At 53.1% G+C, this 15,626-nt stretch overlaps 1 protein-coding gene across 2 annotated transcripts; it reads left to right on the top strand.

Moving 5' to 3' along the window:
* Positions 1–7,673: 7,673 nt before the first annotated feature.
* On the top strand, positions 7,674–14,080 carry Nrbp2 (nuclear receptor binding protein 2). Of its 2 annotated transcripts, none has more exons than XM_020170394.2 (18): positions 7,674–7,834; positions 8,270–8,392; positions 8,460–8,561; positions 8,671–8,760; positions 8,931–8,971; positions 9,073–9,167; positions 9,271–9,294; positions 9,368–9,451; positions 9,528–9,583; positions 9,682–9,777; positions 10,199–10,331; positions 10,435–10,537; positions 10,629–10,679; positions 10,754–10,889; positions 11,882–11,935; positions 12,020–12,083; positions 12,174–12,229; positions 12,314–14,080. In XM_020170394.2, the coding sequence occupies exons 1-18, from the start codon at positions 7,712–7,714 to the stop codon at positions 12,380–12,382; spliced, it is 1,500 nt and encodes a 499-aa protein (XP_020025983.1). In that variant the 5' UTR covers positions 7,674–7,711; the 3' UTR covers positions 12,383–14,080. The 2 variants fall into 2 exon arrangements, with proteins under 2 accessions (XP_020025983.1, XP_073925483.1); XM_074069382.1 differs by lacking the exon at positions 7,674–7,834 and adding an exon at positions 7,841–7,989.
* Positions 14,081–15,626: the final 1,546 nt, after the last annotated feature.

Genomic DNA, 15,626 nt, shown 5'->3' with positions numbered 1-15,626 from the left:
CACACTCCTGCTACTCACCAGCTTGAATTTCCAGTGAAAGTAGATTTTGAGATCCTTGGGATCCCTGTACAAAATTTCTTCCCAGTCTTGGGCACCTGAACTAAAAGAACCATAGGAGGCTCTGTGAAGGGCGGGACAGGCCCAGGATCAAGCTACTGCATTTGGAGCCTAGCACCGCCCCTGAACCACTACATACCCTGTGCGAAGCTGCTTCATTTCTCCCTTCTTCCATCTCCTTTTTTTCTCAAATGGGCTTAATAACAGCACCTGAGTCAGAAGCGGTTGTAAATACAAATAAAACAATGCATGAGGAGCATCCTGGAGGTGTTCCAAAAATATCTGCAGTGATGGTTCCAAGGGAAGCAGTGTTTGCAATGTGCATGTGGTCTTCCTATCTGAATGTAATATCCCCCCAAGTCAGGCCAGGGCATCCTCCTAACTGAAAGGAAATTAGAGTTGCTATAGAAAGAGCGCAAAAGGAACAACCTTGTTAATTCACCGTTGTTTACGCTCAAGGTGACTTCACAGCAAGGCAGCAGGCATGCTCATGCCCTTGTTCCTTGTAGGCCAGGTGTGATTTTGTCTTCAGCCTCCTCATGGGCTTTAGCTTCTTGCTGAAGGAGGACAATGAGAAGACAGACGTTGTGGGGGTCTGGTACCTAGTCTGCCTTTCCCCTACCAACTCCAAGGCTGGGAGGTTATTTTCCAAACCAGCAGGTGGAACCACCCAGGACAGGGCACACCTGTGCCAACAGGGTGAGAGAGAAAGAAAAGCATATTCTCCAACTGCGTGAGCCCCTCCAAGTTCCCACTTGTGGAGGCTGGGGTAGGAGCTGACACACCTGTCATAGGGCCCCCAGTAGGTACCAGCAGACATATAGGTACCAGCTCACACCAGAGCAGAGACTCTGAGAGTCAGGAAGCACCTGAATCATAAGCAGTGCTGTCTGAGTCACATCTGAGACAACTTCAACTGCAGTGGCTGGTGGACAATAGTACTTCATCCTGGACAAAAGGGAATCTGGAGCTTCTGGGATGTCAGACCACCCAGGTTCACCAAAGGTGGGACACTCAAGAGAGAGATCCTCCTACTTTAAAAAAGATCCTGGCTGGGTATAGCAGTGCACTCTGTAATCCCAGCTATGCCCGGAGGCATAGGTAGTTTACTTGCAGTCCAGGGACAGTCATAAGACCCTATCTGAAAAATAACTAAAGCAAAAAGGGCTGAGGCTCGAAAGGTAGAACGCCTGCCTAGAAAGTACAAGATCCTGAGTTCAAACCCCAATACTGTCAAACAAACAAACAAAAAGATCTTGAGGGGTGAGGGTTAGGGGGAAAAACCAGCCCCCACCCAGACACCGGCCAGGGTTGGGGGGTTGTCTCAGAGCCTAGAGCCTTAAGTTTAGGCTAAGGCAGTTCCAGACCAGTGACACCCAACAATGTCACATGTGGATGAAATCTACATGTGCCCTGGCACCTTCAGTTTACTCCTATAAATACTTCTCAAATTGGTGCTGGCCAGGCACAGTGGCCCCGGGCTGTGGTTCCAGCTCCTTGGGCAAGACCAGCCTGTGCAAACAAACAAAATTAAGTAGGCCCTAGCACATAAGCAGAGAGGCTAGAGCCCCCAGAATCAACAGAACAGTCAACAGAGCAAGCAACAGGTACAGATCCACGGTGACCTTGAAACAGCCCTGGTCACCATGTCCTTGAGGCAAGCCTGGAAATGTCACCAGGGAACTGGCAACTACACTAAGAGAAATTCTCGAACGGGCAACAGCAATAACTAGAACTAAGAACTCCACTCACAGGATTACCAGCAAGTCAGAAACATGGCTAGGAGCAGGGTGAACCAGTCACAGGTGCCAGGGAGAGAGTTGTGAAACATGGAGGAGGAGGCAAAGCAGACAGGAGGGTCTCCAATGAGCCAACCAGGTTCCTCAAAGGAAGGAGGCAAATGGAAGATGGGCATGGATAATAGCCTGAAATCTTCCAGATCTGATCAAAGATAACAATGTCCAGGATCCAAAAGTTCCCAAGACCCTAGCCAAGCCATCCCAAACCAAGAACAGCTCTAAAAGGTAGCCAGAGAGAAAGTCAAGCTGCCTCAGGGGAGCAAGAGGTGGACCGACACACACCGAGTTCCTCAGAGGAGACAGAGGGGCTCCACAGAGAGCCGAATATGGACTCTGCAAGGGGGTGTTGTGATACGGAGCCATCTAACAGGTCCAACCCTCCATCTGGTGATGCTGGGCTCACCCATCAGTGCTTGCTCCAATTATTACAAGGAACTTGGCCAAATCTGACATCTGTGCCCACTAGTCTAGAGTGAGACTTGGGAATAAAGCCAGGTTGACTCCAAAAGTCTTTCTGTTCCTGTGCTCTACATTTGTCAGGAGCTGGAGAAAGAAGACTGGGTGGGGAAGAGGGGGTGGGTGGAAGGAAGCCCTAGCTAGCCGCAGCAAGTGGGCCTGGGCAGCAGGGGCCCATTTACGATGGACCCAGAACAACTTCCTGGATTACATCTCACAAGCTGCCCTCACCTACTCTTAGGTTCTGTGGCGTTTGTTCTTATTAGAAATATATCACATGTTCTTACAGCATTTGGGGAGATTTGCAGGCCGTGAGGTTCTGTACCCTGCACAAGGGATGAGTAGGGAGGTCCTGATGTTGGAAGAGCATAACCTGCTCGATGGTGTCACCACAGGCTGGTAAGCCTGACAATGACGTCCTACAGCTGCCTTGTAAACTTGAGCACAGGCTGATGCATTTTCTATCCAACCCACACCTGGCCAAGGGACTGCCGCAATCATTGACAGGTGTGGTTTTCTTTTATTTCTCTGAAAGAAGGAAGATCTCCTATCTTGATAGGGATTTAGTGTTGATTTCATTTTTGTCAGAATTAAAAGAAACAATTCTATGTTCTAAATTTTAAAGATCCTTCTAAGTAATAATCCACTATCGACAATAGTTTTAAGTAACTGTTAAGGGCTGAACTCTGTCCCTCAAAAATTTAAATATGACTGGGGACATGGCTCAAGGGGTACAGGGCCTGTCTATCATGGTCAAGGCCCTGAGTTCAAACCCCAGAACTACAAAAGAAAAAAAAAAACAAATATTAAAGTCCTAATCCTTGGTACCTCAAAATGTGACTGTGTTTGGGGGGGGGTTTTCTGAGGAGATTAAGGTACAGTGAGGTCACTAGGGTGGACCCTGATCCAGTCTGACCTGTGTCTTTGTAAGAAGAGATCGGGACACAGACACACAGAGGGTTGACCGTGTGAGGACACGGGGAGAAGATGTCTCCATGCCAAGCAGAGAGGCCTCTGGAAGAAACAGCCCTGCCTAACATTGATCTTGAATGTCCAGCTTTGGGCTGTGAGAAAATTAATTTCTGCCACTTAAGTCATCCAGTCCATGGTATCTATCATGATAGGCCAAACAAAAAAATACAGTAACTATTTTTAAAATGAGAAAAGGGATGGGAGGGGGGTGTTTTAAGTGATAGGGAGCTTCTCCTCCAAGCACACAGCCATGAGTTCAAACCCCGGTACCTCCAACAAATAAAAAAATAAATAAATAAAATGAGAAGAAAAATATTACATTTTGTCAATTATTATATAAGTTGTGTTCCATCCATTTGTAGTCACTATCGAAAAATGAATAAAACTTGGCTGGAGACCAGTGGCTCACACCTGTAATCCTAGCTATTCAGGAGGCAGAGATCAGGAGCATAGCAGTTAGAGGCCAGTCCAGGCACATAGTTCTTGACACCCTAGCTAGAAAATACCCAACATGAAACAGGGCTGTAGAGTGCCTCCCTTACAAGCATGAGGCCCTGGGTTCAAATCCCAGTGCTATCAGAAAAAAATTGTAGCATCTATTGTAAACCATCGCAACAGGAGAAACAGCCATGTTTTTCCATCCAAGTTACTGTGTTGGTTTCTTTTCTTCATCTTTTTGCTGTTGTTGCTTTTTGTTTTGTTTTTTTGAGACAGGTTGTCACTATATAGCCCAGGCTGCCCTAGAATATGCAGTCCTTCTGCCTCAGCCTCCCAAATTCTCAAGTGCTGGGATTACAGGTTTGCACCACCTGCCCAGCTTTCTTTTCCTCATCTAAACCCATCTTCACCCTGGCAAGTTCCTGCACATTGAATGCTAAGTAGTCATGGTTAATTCTAGTCGGGTCTGCTCGTAGCTCAGCCCAACGTATGCAAGATTCAGCATCAAGCAGTGTGGTTTTCTCTCTCTCTTTGGGGTGGGTCTGGGGTTTGAACTCAGGGCTTCCTGCTTGTAAAGCAGGTGCTCTACACTTAAGCCACACCTCCAGTCCATTTTGCTCTGGTTATCTTGGAGATGGAAGTCTCAAGAACTATCTGTCCAGGCTAACCTCCAACCTTGATCCGCTCGATCTCAGCCTCCCAAGTAATTAGGATTACAGGCATGAGCTACTGGTGCCCAGCTGCAATTTGGTCTTTTTGACAAGTTTTTGGAATGACTAAAACTGTAATGTCCAACAGAACCTTTAGACAATTTGATGAATATGGTGACACGTTCCTTACTGAGGGCCTATACACTGAGGAAAAGCTTGTTGCAGGCATCAATTATCTTCTGTTTAGATATTGCTGCCTCGTGTATCTATTTCTCATGATTAATTCATGATTAAATATATTGCTAATCTCTCTGAAATCTCTCTTGAAACAGTTGCTCTTTTATTTCCAATTAGTGCTTCTAAACACTACACACACACACACACACACACACATCTCTTTAATCTACCTCCAAACTTACAAGGCTTTTAGATGGCTGCCTAGTCAGAGTTCTCACTGACTCTTGTCTGGAAAGAGCAGTTCTTTGCCGCATGGACTCCCCAGGGCAGCTCACAACATCAGCACTGGCTTCCTTGAACTGAGAATGGAAGCCACAGTGTTGTCACCCATCTCAGAGGGGCCCGCCCCTCTTCACAGCTGTGTTCTAGCAAGCCTCCAAGTCCATTGTGCAGACCCGGGGGGCTTCCTGGGCTCCTCTTACCACCTAGCTTTCTCTCACCCAGGGATTCCTGCGATCCAGGACACTTGTCCAAGTCCTGAGAGCCAGTTTATCTTCCACCAGCCTGGGGAAGGAAATAGGAATTCAGAGAGCGTTACCTGCATGTCCCACCAGAGGGAGAGGCTCAGAAAGACCCTAAGGGAACACCCAAAGAATCCCAGAAGGTTGCAGGATGGGAGAGGAGGGAGGCCATGAGTGGTAAAACTGCAGGTGGCTGTTCAGAGAGCTGATGGTGACACCTGAGTGAAAGGGCGCCCCCAGGGAATGTCTGGTAAACAGTAGAGGGCCTGGCAGAATGTGGGGTGGACGGAAACAAGGCAGGGGCAGGAGGACGGTCAGGATTTGGAGCACCAGCTGAGGAAGTCACTGAGGACGTAAGCTTCACCTCACTCAGCCTCCACAAGCTGTGAGCTGGTGGCACTTGCAGCACCCCCTGGGTTGCAGGGGTAAGTGTGTGCCGTCCTGCACCTGCACGTGGTTACGTCATTCACGTGTGATATTGCTCTTCCTGCTCACAATTGGAGCTTCATTAGTTTAGGGCTGCTGCAACAAATGGGGCGGCTTAAATAGTACAATTTTCTTCTTTCACAGCTCTGGAGGTGTAGCAGGCTCCCCCAGGGAATCGCCCAAGGCCCCTCCCCTCCCCGCCAGTGACTGGCAATCCAGGAAGTCCTACACCCACACCGCCTCCCTCCATCTCTGCTGTGTGGCATAGCTGCCTCATTTTCCCTTGTGCGGATGTCAGATGCTGGATTTAGGGCCACCCTAAATGCAAAAGGAGGTCATTTCAAATAAGGCTGTGTTCCGAGGTACCAAGGGTTAGGGTTTTACCTCCTCAGATCACCCACCTAACCCTGCACTCTGCACACTTGCACAGCTATCTGACATGTTTGCTGAGGGCCAGCTGCAGGCCAGGTACTGTCCTTAGCACCAAGAAAGAGCAGACATCCTGTCCTTCTGGAGTTCGAGTCCCTCCAGGGCAGGATAAAGCAGTGACACAGGCAGATCAGGTGGTAAATGCCACAGAAAAAGACAAATGAGGCTGGGGGGTGGGGGAGGCTGTGAGGCTAAGATGGGTGACCAGGGCAGGCCTGTCTGAGAGGTGACATGTAAGTCAAAACCCAAAGGAAATGGACCCGTAGGACAGTGAGAAGGTATTCCAGGTGGAGGGCACAACCTTGCATTTGAGTGCTGCCAGCTTTGGTGTCATGGGTTTTTTTGGGTTCTGTCACATAGGTCAGTTGATCACCTGAGTGGCAGACCTCAGGCTCCAGCCCTTCCAGAGGTCAAGCTGTCACTACATGGCCCAATGCCCCCCCCCCCCACTCACCACATTGGTAGCATAGATCATCTGGTGTGACCCAGGCTCCAGTAAAACACAAATCACACAGGATATGTTAGGGTCTTGGAGATTGTCCCCCAAGCACCAGTCTCTGGAAGGTGCAGGGTTTAAACCCTCCTAACCTAGGATGAGTGACCTTGCAAGGTCAGTGGGTTCTGAGTAGAGCCCCTATGCAGGGTGGAAGTGGAGAGCACTCCACAGAACCACTATGGTTCTGTGGGGTTGAAGTTTGAGGGTCTTTGGAGAGCAGAGGTGAAGGTGAGGAAGGACCAGACAGGTGTGAGATGGAGGGGCTGTGGGCAGGGGTGCAGTCCAGAGGGATTTTAGGTGAGAACCCTGCAGGGTGTGGTGAGGGGGACTGCACATGAAGGGAGCTCCCTCCTGTTTGTTCCACTGCTGGCAGGGACCCCACAGTGGGGAGAAGAGGGGTATGCTTGGAGAGAAAAGATAGAAAATTGACATCCTGGAAGGTGGGAAGGTGAGCTTCCACTCTGAAAGGGAAGCACAGAATTCTGGGCCAGTGAGAGATTTGTAGTCATGAATTAAAGCCCACTCTGGCAGCCTGCTGTGTTTATCTGCCACCTTCAGTGGCCCTCTCACCACGGCTCCCTGTTTCCTTGGGTACTGGCGGGGAAAGCTGGCCCCACTTGGGGCCTCCTGCAGCTGGAATGGCCCCTAGATGCCCTGACCCCGGCCCCCACCCCTACCCCAGACCCTCGGGGGGCCAACAGAGAGCAAAGCCGTTTCTACAGCGGGCCCACCCCAGGCCGGGCTACGGGATGTGTGGCAGGAGTGTGGTGGGAAGGTGGTGCAGGAAGAACCGGCGGGTCCCAGAGCCTCCCGTCTGGGCCGCGGAGAGGTGAGCACCGTGAGCCCAGGGAGGTGCAGAAGCACTCCGCGCAGGCTGGCTCAGGGCTCTGAAAGTGGCTGCAGACTAGGGGAGCTCGGGCGGGTCCCTGGGATCCAGTCGCCCCGAGGGGCGGGGCCTCTGCGGGAGTGGGCGGGGCTCGTCGGGGGCGGGGCCCTGTGCCGGGGCGGGGCCTGGGCGAGGGGGCGGGGCTAGGCCGCTCTCTGGGGAGCTGCACCGCCACTCCCGCCCGCAGAGGCGGCTCCGGAGGGGCGGGCCAGCTCCACCCCCGGGCCCGCAGCCGGCCCGCCGCGCTCCCGCACCTCCCAATTCCCGGAGCCGAGTAGGCGCTGGAGGCGGCGGCTCCGCTGGGCTCTGGGCTGGGCGGCCGGGCGCGGGGCCAGGGCGGTCGCGAGCCGGGCGGCGCCGGGCGGCGGATCGCGGGGAGGGCGGCGGCCTGGGCCCGCCGAGCCATGGCGGCCCCGGAGCCGACGCCGAGGCGGGGCCGGGAGCGGGAGCGGGAGGACGAGAGCGAAGACGAGAGCGACATCCTGGAGGAGAGCCCGTGCGGCCGCTGGCAAAAGCGGAGGGAGCAGGTGGGCGCGGGTCGCGGTGTCGCCGCCCCCCCGGGAGCCTAAAGGCGGGAGGCCACGCGGGGCCGTGGGGGCTCTGGGGAAGCCTGGTGGCCTCTTTCTGGAAGCCCACGTCTTGGCCGACTCTTGGACCCCTTTGGCCCTGCACCTATGCCTTGGTAAGAAACCCCCATTCCCTAAGGACCAGTCTGTTCCTGGGACCACCTACGCATTTCTCTGAGATCTGCCGCTAGCCCCTTGGGGATCACCTCGAACCCTGAAACCTTGGCCAGTCCCAGGATACCACCCCTCTGCTCCTGGGGGCCAGGCCCCCAGCTTTCCCACAGAGCGGGTTCAGGCCTGCGGCGCACGCCTGGCCCCGCAGGAAGGGTGTGGGCTGGGATCAAGTCCTCACCCTCGCCCCTACACATACCAGGGCACACCGCCCCCCTTCCCCAGGTGAACCAGGGGAATATGCCAGGGATCCAGAGCACCTTTCTGGCCATGGATACCGAGGAGGGGGTAGAAGTGGTGTGGAACGAGCTCCACTTCGGAGACAGGAAGGCCTTCGCGGCCCATGAGGTGAGGTCCGTCCCCTGTCCCCACTAGTCCCATCCTGTGACCGCCTGTGACCGTCCCCCCTCCCCAGGAGAAGATCCAGACCATGTTTGAGCAGCTGGCGCTGGTGGACCACCCCAACATCGTCAAGCTGCACAAGTACTGGCTGGATGCCTCTGAGGCCCGCGCAAGGGTGAGCCAGAGGCGCGGTGTAGGGCGGGGTGAAGCCACAGGCCGGGCGGGCAGCAGTGGGAACCCACCCGCAATGGCGGAGCCCCCGAGCCCGCCCGCCCGCCTCGCAGGTCATCTTCATCACAGAATACGTGTCGTCGGGCAGCCTCAAGCAGTTCCTCAAAAAGACCAAAAAGAACCACAAAGCCATGAACGCCCGGGTATGGGGAGTGGGCTGGGGACAGGAGGGGTTCCGGGAGCCCTACGCACAGGGATGGGACGGGCGGAGGTTCTCAGGGCAGCCTCGGGACAGGGGCTGGGAGGCGGGCGGGCTTCACAGGCCCAGCCGCCTCTCCGCGCCCACCCGACGGAGTCATGCGTCCGCCGCCAGGCCTGGAAGCGCTGGTGCACGCAGATCCTGTCCGCGCTCAGGTGAGGGCCTGGGCTAGTCCGTGCGCTCGCCCCGCTGCGCCCCACCTCTCCCACGCCCTCTGACCCGGCTCCTCCTGCCCTCCCTTCCCCCACGTCTGCAGTTTCCTGCACGCCTGCAGCCCCCCTATCATCCACGGGAATCTGACCAGCGACACCATCTTCATTCAGCACAACGGCCTCATCAAGATCGGCTCTGGTGCTGGCGGGGTGGGGCGGGGCCGGGGGCGGGGGCGGGTCTGGGAAATCTGCTGGGAGCAGAGGCGCACTAATGCTCACTCTTTCCTCCATGGACTGCGCAGTGTGGTACCGCATTTTCTCCAATGGTGCGTGTGGCTTCTGGAGGGGAGGTGGGGGCCTTGGAAAGGCCGGTCTACTCAGTCTGCTGTTCCACCTTAGCACTCCCTGATGATCTCCGGAGCCCCATACGCGCTGAGCGTGAGGAACTGCGGAACCTGCACTTCTTCCCACCAGAGTATGGCGGTGAGTTCCTGAGTGGCTTGCGGCACCCTGCTGGTCCATCTGTCCTACCCATCCTGCCTTGTTCTCCCCCTTTCAGAGGTCAATGATGGGACTGCCGTGGACATCTTCTCCTTTGGGATGTGTGCGCTGGAGGTACTGGGCACACTCCTGTTAGCCCCTTCCTAGATGGGCTCTACCCTTTCTCATCTGCCTTGTCCCCTCCCTATATCCAACCTGGCCCTGCACCTCAGATGGCTGTACTGGAGATCCAGGCCAATGGAGATACTCGGGTCACAGAAGAGGCTATTGCTCGAGCCAGGCACTCACTGACTGACCCCAACATGAGGGTGAGCAGCTTGCCATGGGACTGTACCCAAGGTGGCCATAGAGATGCTCTAGACAAGCCAGTGAATTACCATTAGTGCAGTGGAGGGTGTACCAGCCACTGCACCAAGGCCTCCTGAAAGGAATACCCCGCTGGGGGCTCATGCTTTCCATGGGGATCAAGGGAAATAATGCGTGAGTGTTCGAAGCCCAGAGCCTGGCTGCTCTCCAGTTCATGGCGTCAGGTTCTGACCTGGCTGCTGATGGGATGTCTTCCCCTCTGTGCATTTCTGAGGAAGTTTCTCTGCATCCCTGAAGAGGAAGAGTGTGGGGATTGAACCTCTGGAGTCTAGGGGCTTCAAGGCACCTCCTCTCCTCCCACGGTGGGGCTAGAGCAGAGAGCCTCCACCAACCCACCACCTGCCTCTTCTCTCCACACCCCAGGAGTTCATCCTCTCCTGCCTGGCCCGGGACCCAGCCCGCAGGCCCTCTGCCCACAACCTCCTCTTCCACCGCGTGCTCTTCGAGGTGCACTCGCTGAAGCTGCTGGCAGCCCACTGCTTCATCCAGCACCAGTGTGAGGGGCAGGCAGGCCAGGGTGGGCCAGGTGCTTTGGGTGGGGACGTGCTGCAGGACGTGCAGTTCAGTCCCACTGCCCTGAGCACTCCTGTGGCCCACAGACCTCATGCCTGAAAATGTGGTGGAGGAAAAGACCAAGGCGATGGACCTGCATGCAGTCTTGGCAGAGATGCCCCAGCCCCATGGGCCCCCGATGCAGTGGCGGTGAGCAGTGGGTACCCAGAGACCTCTCCTCTTAGCTTCCTATCTGGTCCCCAATGAGCCACCCCTCAATCTGCCTCCCACCCCATGCCAGGTACTCAGAAGTCTCCTTCTTGGAGCTGGACAAATTCCTAGAGGATGTCAGGTGAGTGCTAGAGTGAGGTTGGGAATGGGCTCTGTCAGGCCTGACCCCCCACCCGTCCCCTGGTGTGTCCCCAGGAATGGGATCTACCCATTGATGAATTTTGCGGCTGCTCGGCCCCTGGGGCTGCCTCGTGTGTTGGCTCCACCCCCCGAGGAGGCCCAGAAGGCAAAGACCCCAACGCCAGAACCCTTTGACTCAGAAACCAGGAAGGTGAGTCCCTACTCCTGCTGTACTGTCCTGACTCTCAGACATGTTCATACCCCAATAGCAGGTACTTTTCTCTGGGAATCTGCCTCTTCCAATCCCAGCTCTCCTCCAGGCTGCCAGAGACCAGATTTACAATGACCTCTTTATGGAAGCTTGGGGCTGTAGATCAAACTGAGATACCCCTCTTCCTGGGACAAGGATTCCTTGCTCCTGCAAAACTTTCCCTACTCTGCTGCCAATCCTGATCCCTCTTTGGTCCAAACAGCCTTCCTCTGGGAATCTTATCCACCCAGCTCTCAGATTCTACCCCCTTGGCTTGCTAATTCCTACTACTTGTCCTGGGGTTTTCCCCAAGGCCCTCAGAACCCACATTTCCCTAAACCTTTCTCCTGCAAGGATGCCTCCTGGTCAGACTTGCCCCCTCCTCATCCTGGTCATGTCCACACCCACTGGGCTCAGAGGCTCTGACCTTGGTTATGTCCCGTAGCCATAGCCCTGATCCAAGCTACCTCCATTCCTCACCTGGTTGCTGCACCTGTTCCAGCCTGGCCTCCTTCCTCCTGGTTTCCTTCCTTCTACAATGCATCCTGAGTTCATAGCATAACAGTCAAAGCATCCTGGCTTCTGGCTTTCCAGAGAGAGAGCTTGTGGGAGTTTTCAGCCCTAGCTCCAGGCTCTTGAGGCCTGGTCCTGCAGTTGACCTAGTGTCCTGCACTTCTGCACTGCCACATCCCAGCTAACCTTTTTCTCCTGCTTCCCATGGATCCCCCCCATTTCAAGGTGTTCTTTCCACAAGTGAAAGCTCTTATTCATGCTTCTGCACCCAGGCCCAATGCCTGCTCCAGGAAGTTTTCCCTAAGGCACCAAGCCCCTAGCAGTGAGATGTGTTCTCTGGGTCCCCCTTGGAGCTGTTTCCCTTCCAATCTCTGCTGTTCCTTCGGGGCTTCTTTGCTGAGTTCCATCCCTTGTGGGTGACATCACCTCCCTGTCCCCAGGTGGTCCAGATGCAGTGCAACCTGGAAAGAAGTGAGGACAAGGCCCGCTGGCATGTGAGCAGGGCCCTGAGTGGGGTTGGTGAAGTCAGAGTGGGGCCTCTTCCACGTGCCTTCCCAACCACACTCTCCTGGCTCTAGCTTACGCTGCTTTTGGTGCTGGAGGACAGGCTGCATCGGCAGCTGACCTACGACCTGCTCCCAAGTAGGCTGGTTGGGGATCCGGGTGGCAGTCTGGGGCCTTGGCAGCAGGTGGTGCCATAGCCTCATGCATCACCCCACATCCTTGGTGCAGCTGACAGTGCCCAGGACCTCGCCGCAGAGCTGGTGCACTATGGCTTCCTGCATGAGGTGGGCAGTATGTGCAGCCAGTCTGGGAGGGGACAGGGTGGGCCTGGCCTCTTCGTCTCCCCATGCCTTTCTACCCCATTGCAGGATGACCGGATGAAGCTGGCCGCCTTCCTGGAGACCACCTTCCTCAAGTACCGTGGGACCCAGGCCTGACCCATCCAGCCCTGGAGGCTCAGGGCAGTCCACGTGGGGAAGAGCCTGGCCCCACTGAAAGCTGCCCTCTACTTGCTTTTCTGGCATTCGATGAACATGGGGCTGCTAGTGAGGACTCCTCACTTCCTCTAGCAGTGTGGGGCCCTGGGGTGGCGGGGGAGCCTATCTGGGGCTGAGGGCATCTGGGTATGGGTGGAGGGTGGGGGTCAGACCTTGGACAGACCTCTACCAGGGAAGCTGCTCCATCTGGTGGGGGAGAGCATCCACACACTGCGGCAGATCCAGGCAAGGAACCTGGATCTCAAGCTGTGATGGAGCCTACAGGTGCCAGATACAGCACTGGGCACCCAGTAGGGCAAGCTGGCAGGAGAAACAGGGTACATAGCCTGGAGTTGAGGTCATGACCAGCAAATCCCTTGGTCCCATGCAGACCAGCTCTGAGCCCTCTCTCTGACCTTCCGTGCACTTGAGACCAGGATCTGTGGCCCCCACCCCCCACTCCCATGCACCTTCAACAGGATGCTTCTCTTCTGCATTCCCTGGTAGCATCAGAGGTCAGAGGTCAGGAATCCTCCACACCTCCTCTCAGGGGCAACTGTGTCCCTGTGCAGATGTGGGCTCCTGTCTGTCTCCCACTTACATCCTGCCTCAATTTTAGAGGTTTCAATACCCCTATGGATTCTGACCCCCACCATATCCCTGACCTCTTGGTTGTTGGACTGCCTCTTTTCCAATTTCAAATTTAGTCATATAGTCTTAAACATTTTTAAATTGTATGTAAAAATTTAATGCATTCAAGTTTCTTTTTAAGCATTTCAAATGTCAAACCACGAAGGCTCATTGCTGTATTCTATATTACTGCTGTAACATTGCAACCTTAGTGACGCAAGACAACACACATTTATTATAATTCTGTAGGTCAGAAGTTTGATTCAGGATCTCACTGGACTGAAATGAAGGTGTTAGCAGGCTACATTCCTTTTTGGAGGTTCTGGGGAGAATCTATTTCCTGCTCCTTCAGGCTGTTGGCAGAATTCACTTCCTTGCAGTGGTAGCGCCAATGTCCCCATTTTTTTTAGCAGCTGTCAACTAAGGGCCATTCTCAGTTTCTAGAGGCCACCCCCTCTTCCTTAGCTTTCCCTCCACCTTTAAGGCCAGCAGTAGAAAGTTAACCCTTCATCATGAACCAACTGTCTGGTTCTCTACAGCTGGGAAGGTTCTCCATGAGGACTCCTGTGATGAGGTTAGCCCACCCAGACAAACCTGGATAATTGTTCCTCTCAAGGTCTGTAAGATTAACCACGTCTGCAAAGTATCTTTTGCCATGTACACTAACATTCACTGGTTCCAGTGGTTAGGGAATAGACGAGAGTGTGTGTGGGGTGGAGGGAGGAGGGCATTCTGCCTACCACACCAACTTTACCAAAAGCCAAAAACCAAAACAAAACAAATTTGCCAGGGCATATCAAAGAAGTTAAATGAACAATATAGTGAATCTCAAGTTATCTTAAATATTCCAATACTATTTACAAAATTTTTCAGATTCTCATACTTTTCAATTTGACATTGCAGGTCTCAAATAACTTTCACATTCTAGGGGGGCAACCCTGCCCTAAGCTGATTGTGCATGGTCTTAACCAAGTTTGAGTGACAAGTGCATAACAGATTGTGCCAGTGATTAAACTGAACTTGAAAGTATCAATGCTACTGTTGGTGCACTTAATCATGCTTGAGTTTTCCATTTTAAGTTTTATCTTTGCAGAGGTAGGTGTTTTAAAAGTGGGATAGTTTGGGGGAGGGCAATAGTTAAAGGCAATCTCCTATCCTGATCTTCCCCAAATTCAATTCTCTTAGTTGTGTTCTTCAGGCATTTAGAATCTACATTTATTTAAACCACATGCATGCTTTTAGTTCTGTTTATTGGGTTTGCTACAGTAGGTATACCCAGGTGGCATCCTCTGGGAGAGTGGTTTCATATGCCTCCCCCCAACCCGACATCATCTCAGTGTGATGGGCATCATAGTTGTCTGGGTATTATGACAGCTTCATTACCATAGGCCCAACAGAGGACAAGTTGTCCTAGGCTGTATTCTCTTTCTTGCACAACTTTTTGTTTTCCCTGGAGTTAATAATAAATTTTTTTTTTGCTTTGCTTCCTGTATGTCTGCCATTAATTCATCTCTAGATTCCCGTGCAGAAGTGTGGCTCTCCTCTCTTCATTAAGCAGTTTCTTGTTTTCCTAGAGCCTCACCTATGAGCCTTGTGCCTGGGCTGCTTGTTCTTATACTGTGCCCAGCTGTAATCCTGCTTCACCCTTCACCAGCGTCCTCCCTTTCTGTTGTAACCAGATGTCATGTATTCCTCTTCTTCCACTCGCCCCCCTTGAGGAGGAACATCCTACAAGCCTGTTGGTCTTTATTTTAACCTCATATCTTGAAAGTGTAACTAGGTACAAGAAGTCTGGCTCAGTTGATAACCATTTCTCATCAGAATTTTGAGGATGTTATGTCATGTCCTGCTACTTCCAAAAACTGTCATGTTTCTGAATTCTAACCCTTTCTGTGAGCTCTTTTCTTAATCTCATAGAGGGTTGGAAATTCTCAGTGCTCTTTCATCCCTTGTCCAGAAATGGAAATTTTCTTAAATTGTTTCTTTACTGATTTATCTCCCTTCTTTGTTTTCTGAACAATTCCTTGAGCTGTTGGATTTGTCTTTTGAGAAGTGTCATCATGGGGGTCAGAGCCCAGGCTCCAGAGTTGATCTGCTGCTCCCAGAAGAGTGACATTAGTTGTGCCTACACCTCCTCTTCTGGTGCAGTGAGGTAGAACCCTCTGCAGAGGGTTTCTGTAAAGGGTGGTGTGAGCTTGGTGTGAGGAGTAAGGGCAGCGCTTGGCACTGCAGAGTCCCAGGTCTTTATCAACATAGCTGTCACCAGAGGGTGGTGCTTGGGGCTCCCCCTGCTGGTGGTGTGGTGGTGAGACCCATCCTGCCCACCCCCTCACAGGCCCCTCCACTGCAGAGGCTGTGGTGGGCCAGGTTGGTTCTAAACTGGAGAGTACTGACTGGTGTTCTAGCTATTGTTATGCATTCTGGAAGGTTTCAACTTTATCTGTCAAGCCTATTTAATTGCTCATTTTCCTCTCAGATTTTTCATTTGAAAAAACTCATTTGATGATTATTCTTTCTCTACAGCTCCCTGTTCTTATATTTTGGATACAACATCTCTGACATAGCCAAGTGTGTT

Source organism: Castor canadensis, chromosome 3 (assembly GCF_047511655.1).
Source record: "Castor canadensis chromosome 3, mCasCan1.hap1v2, whole genome shotgun sequence".
NCBI classification, from domain to species: domain Eukaryota; kingdom Metazoa; phylum Chordata; class Mammalia; order Rodentia; family Castoridae; genus Castor; species Castor canadensis.
Note: the sequence above shows the minus strand (reverse complement) of the source record. Positions and strands in the feature narration are given on the sequence as shown.

Bases quoted from the DNA above. Each gene is read 5' to 3' on its own strand.
- Nrbp2 (XM_020170394.2), top strand. From the start codon at position 7,712: ATGGCGGCCCCGGAGCCGACGCCGAGGCGGGGCCGGGAGCGGGAGCGG. The intron at 9,168-9,270 runs GTGCTGGCGGGG...TGGACTGCGCAG, and splicing joins CCTCATCAAGATCGGCTCTG to TGTGGTACCGCATTTTCTCC. The intron at 9,452-9,527 runs GTGAGTTCCTGA...TCCCCCTTTCAG, and splicing joins CTTCCCACCAGAGTATGGCG to AGGTCAATGATGGGACTGCC.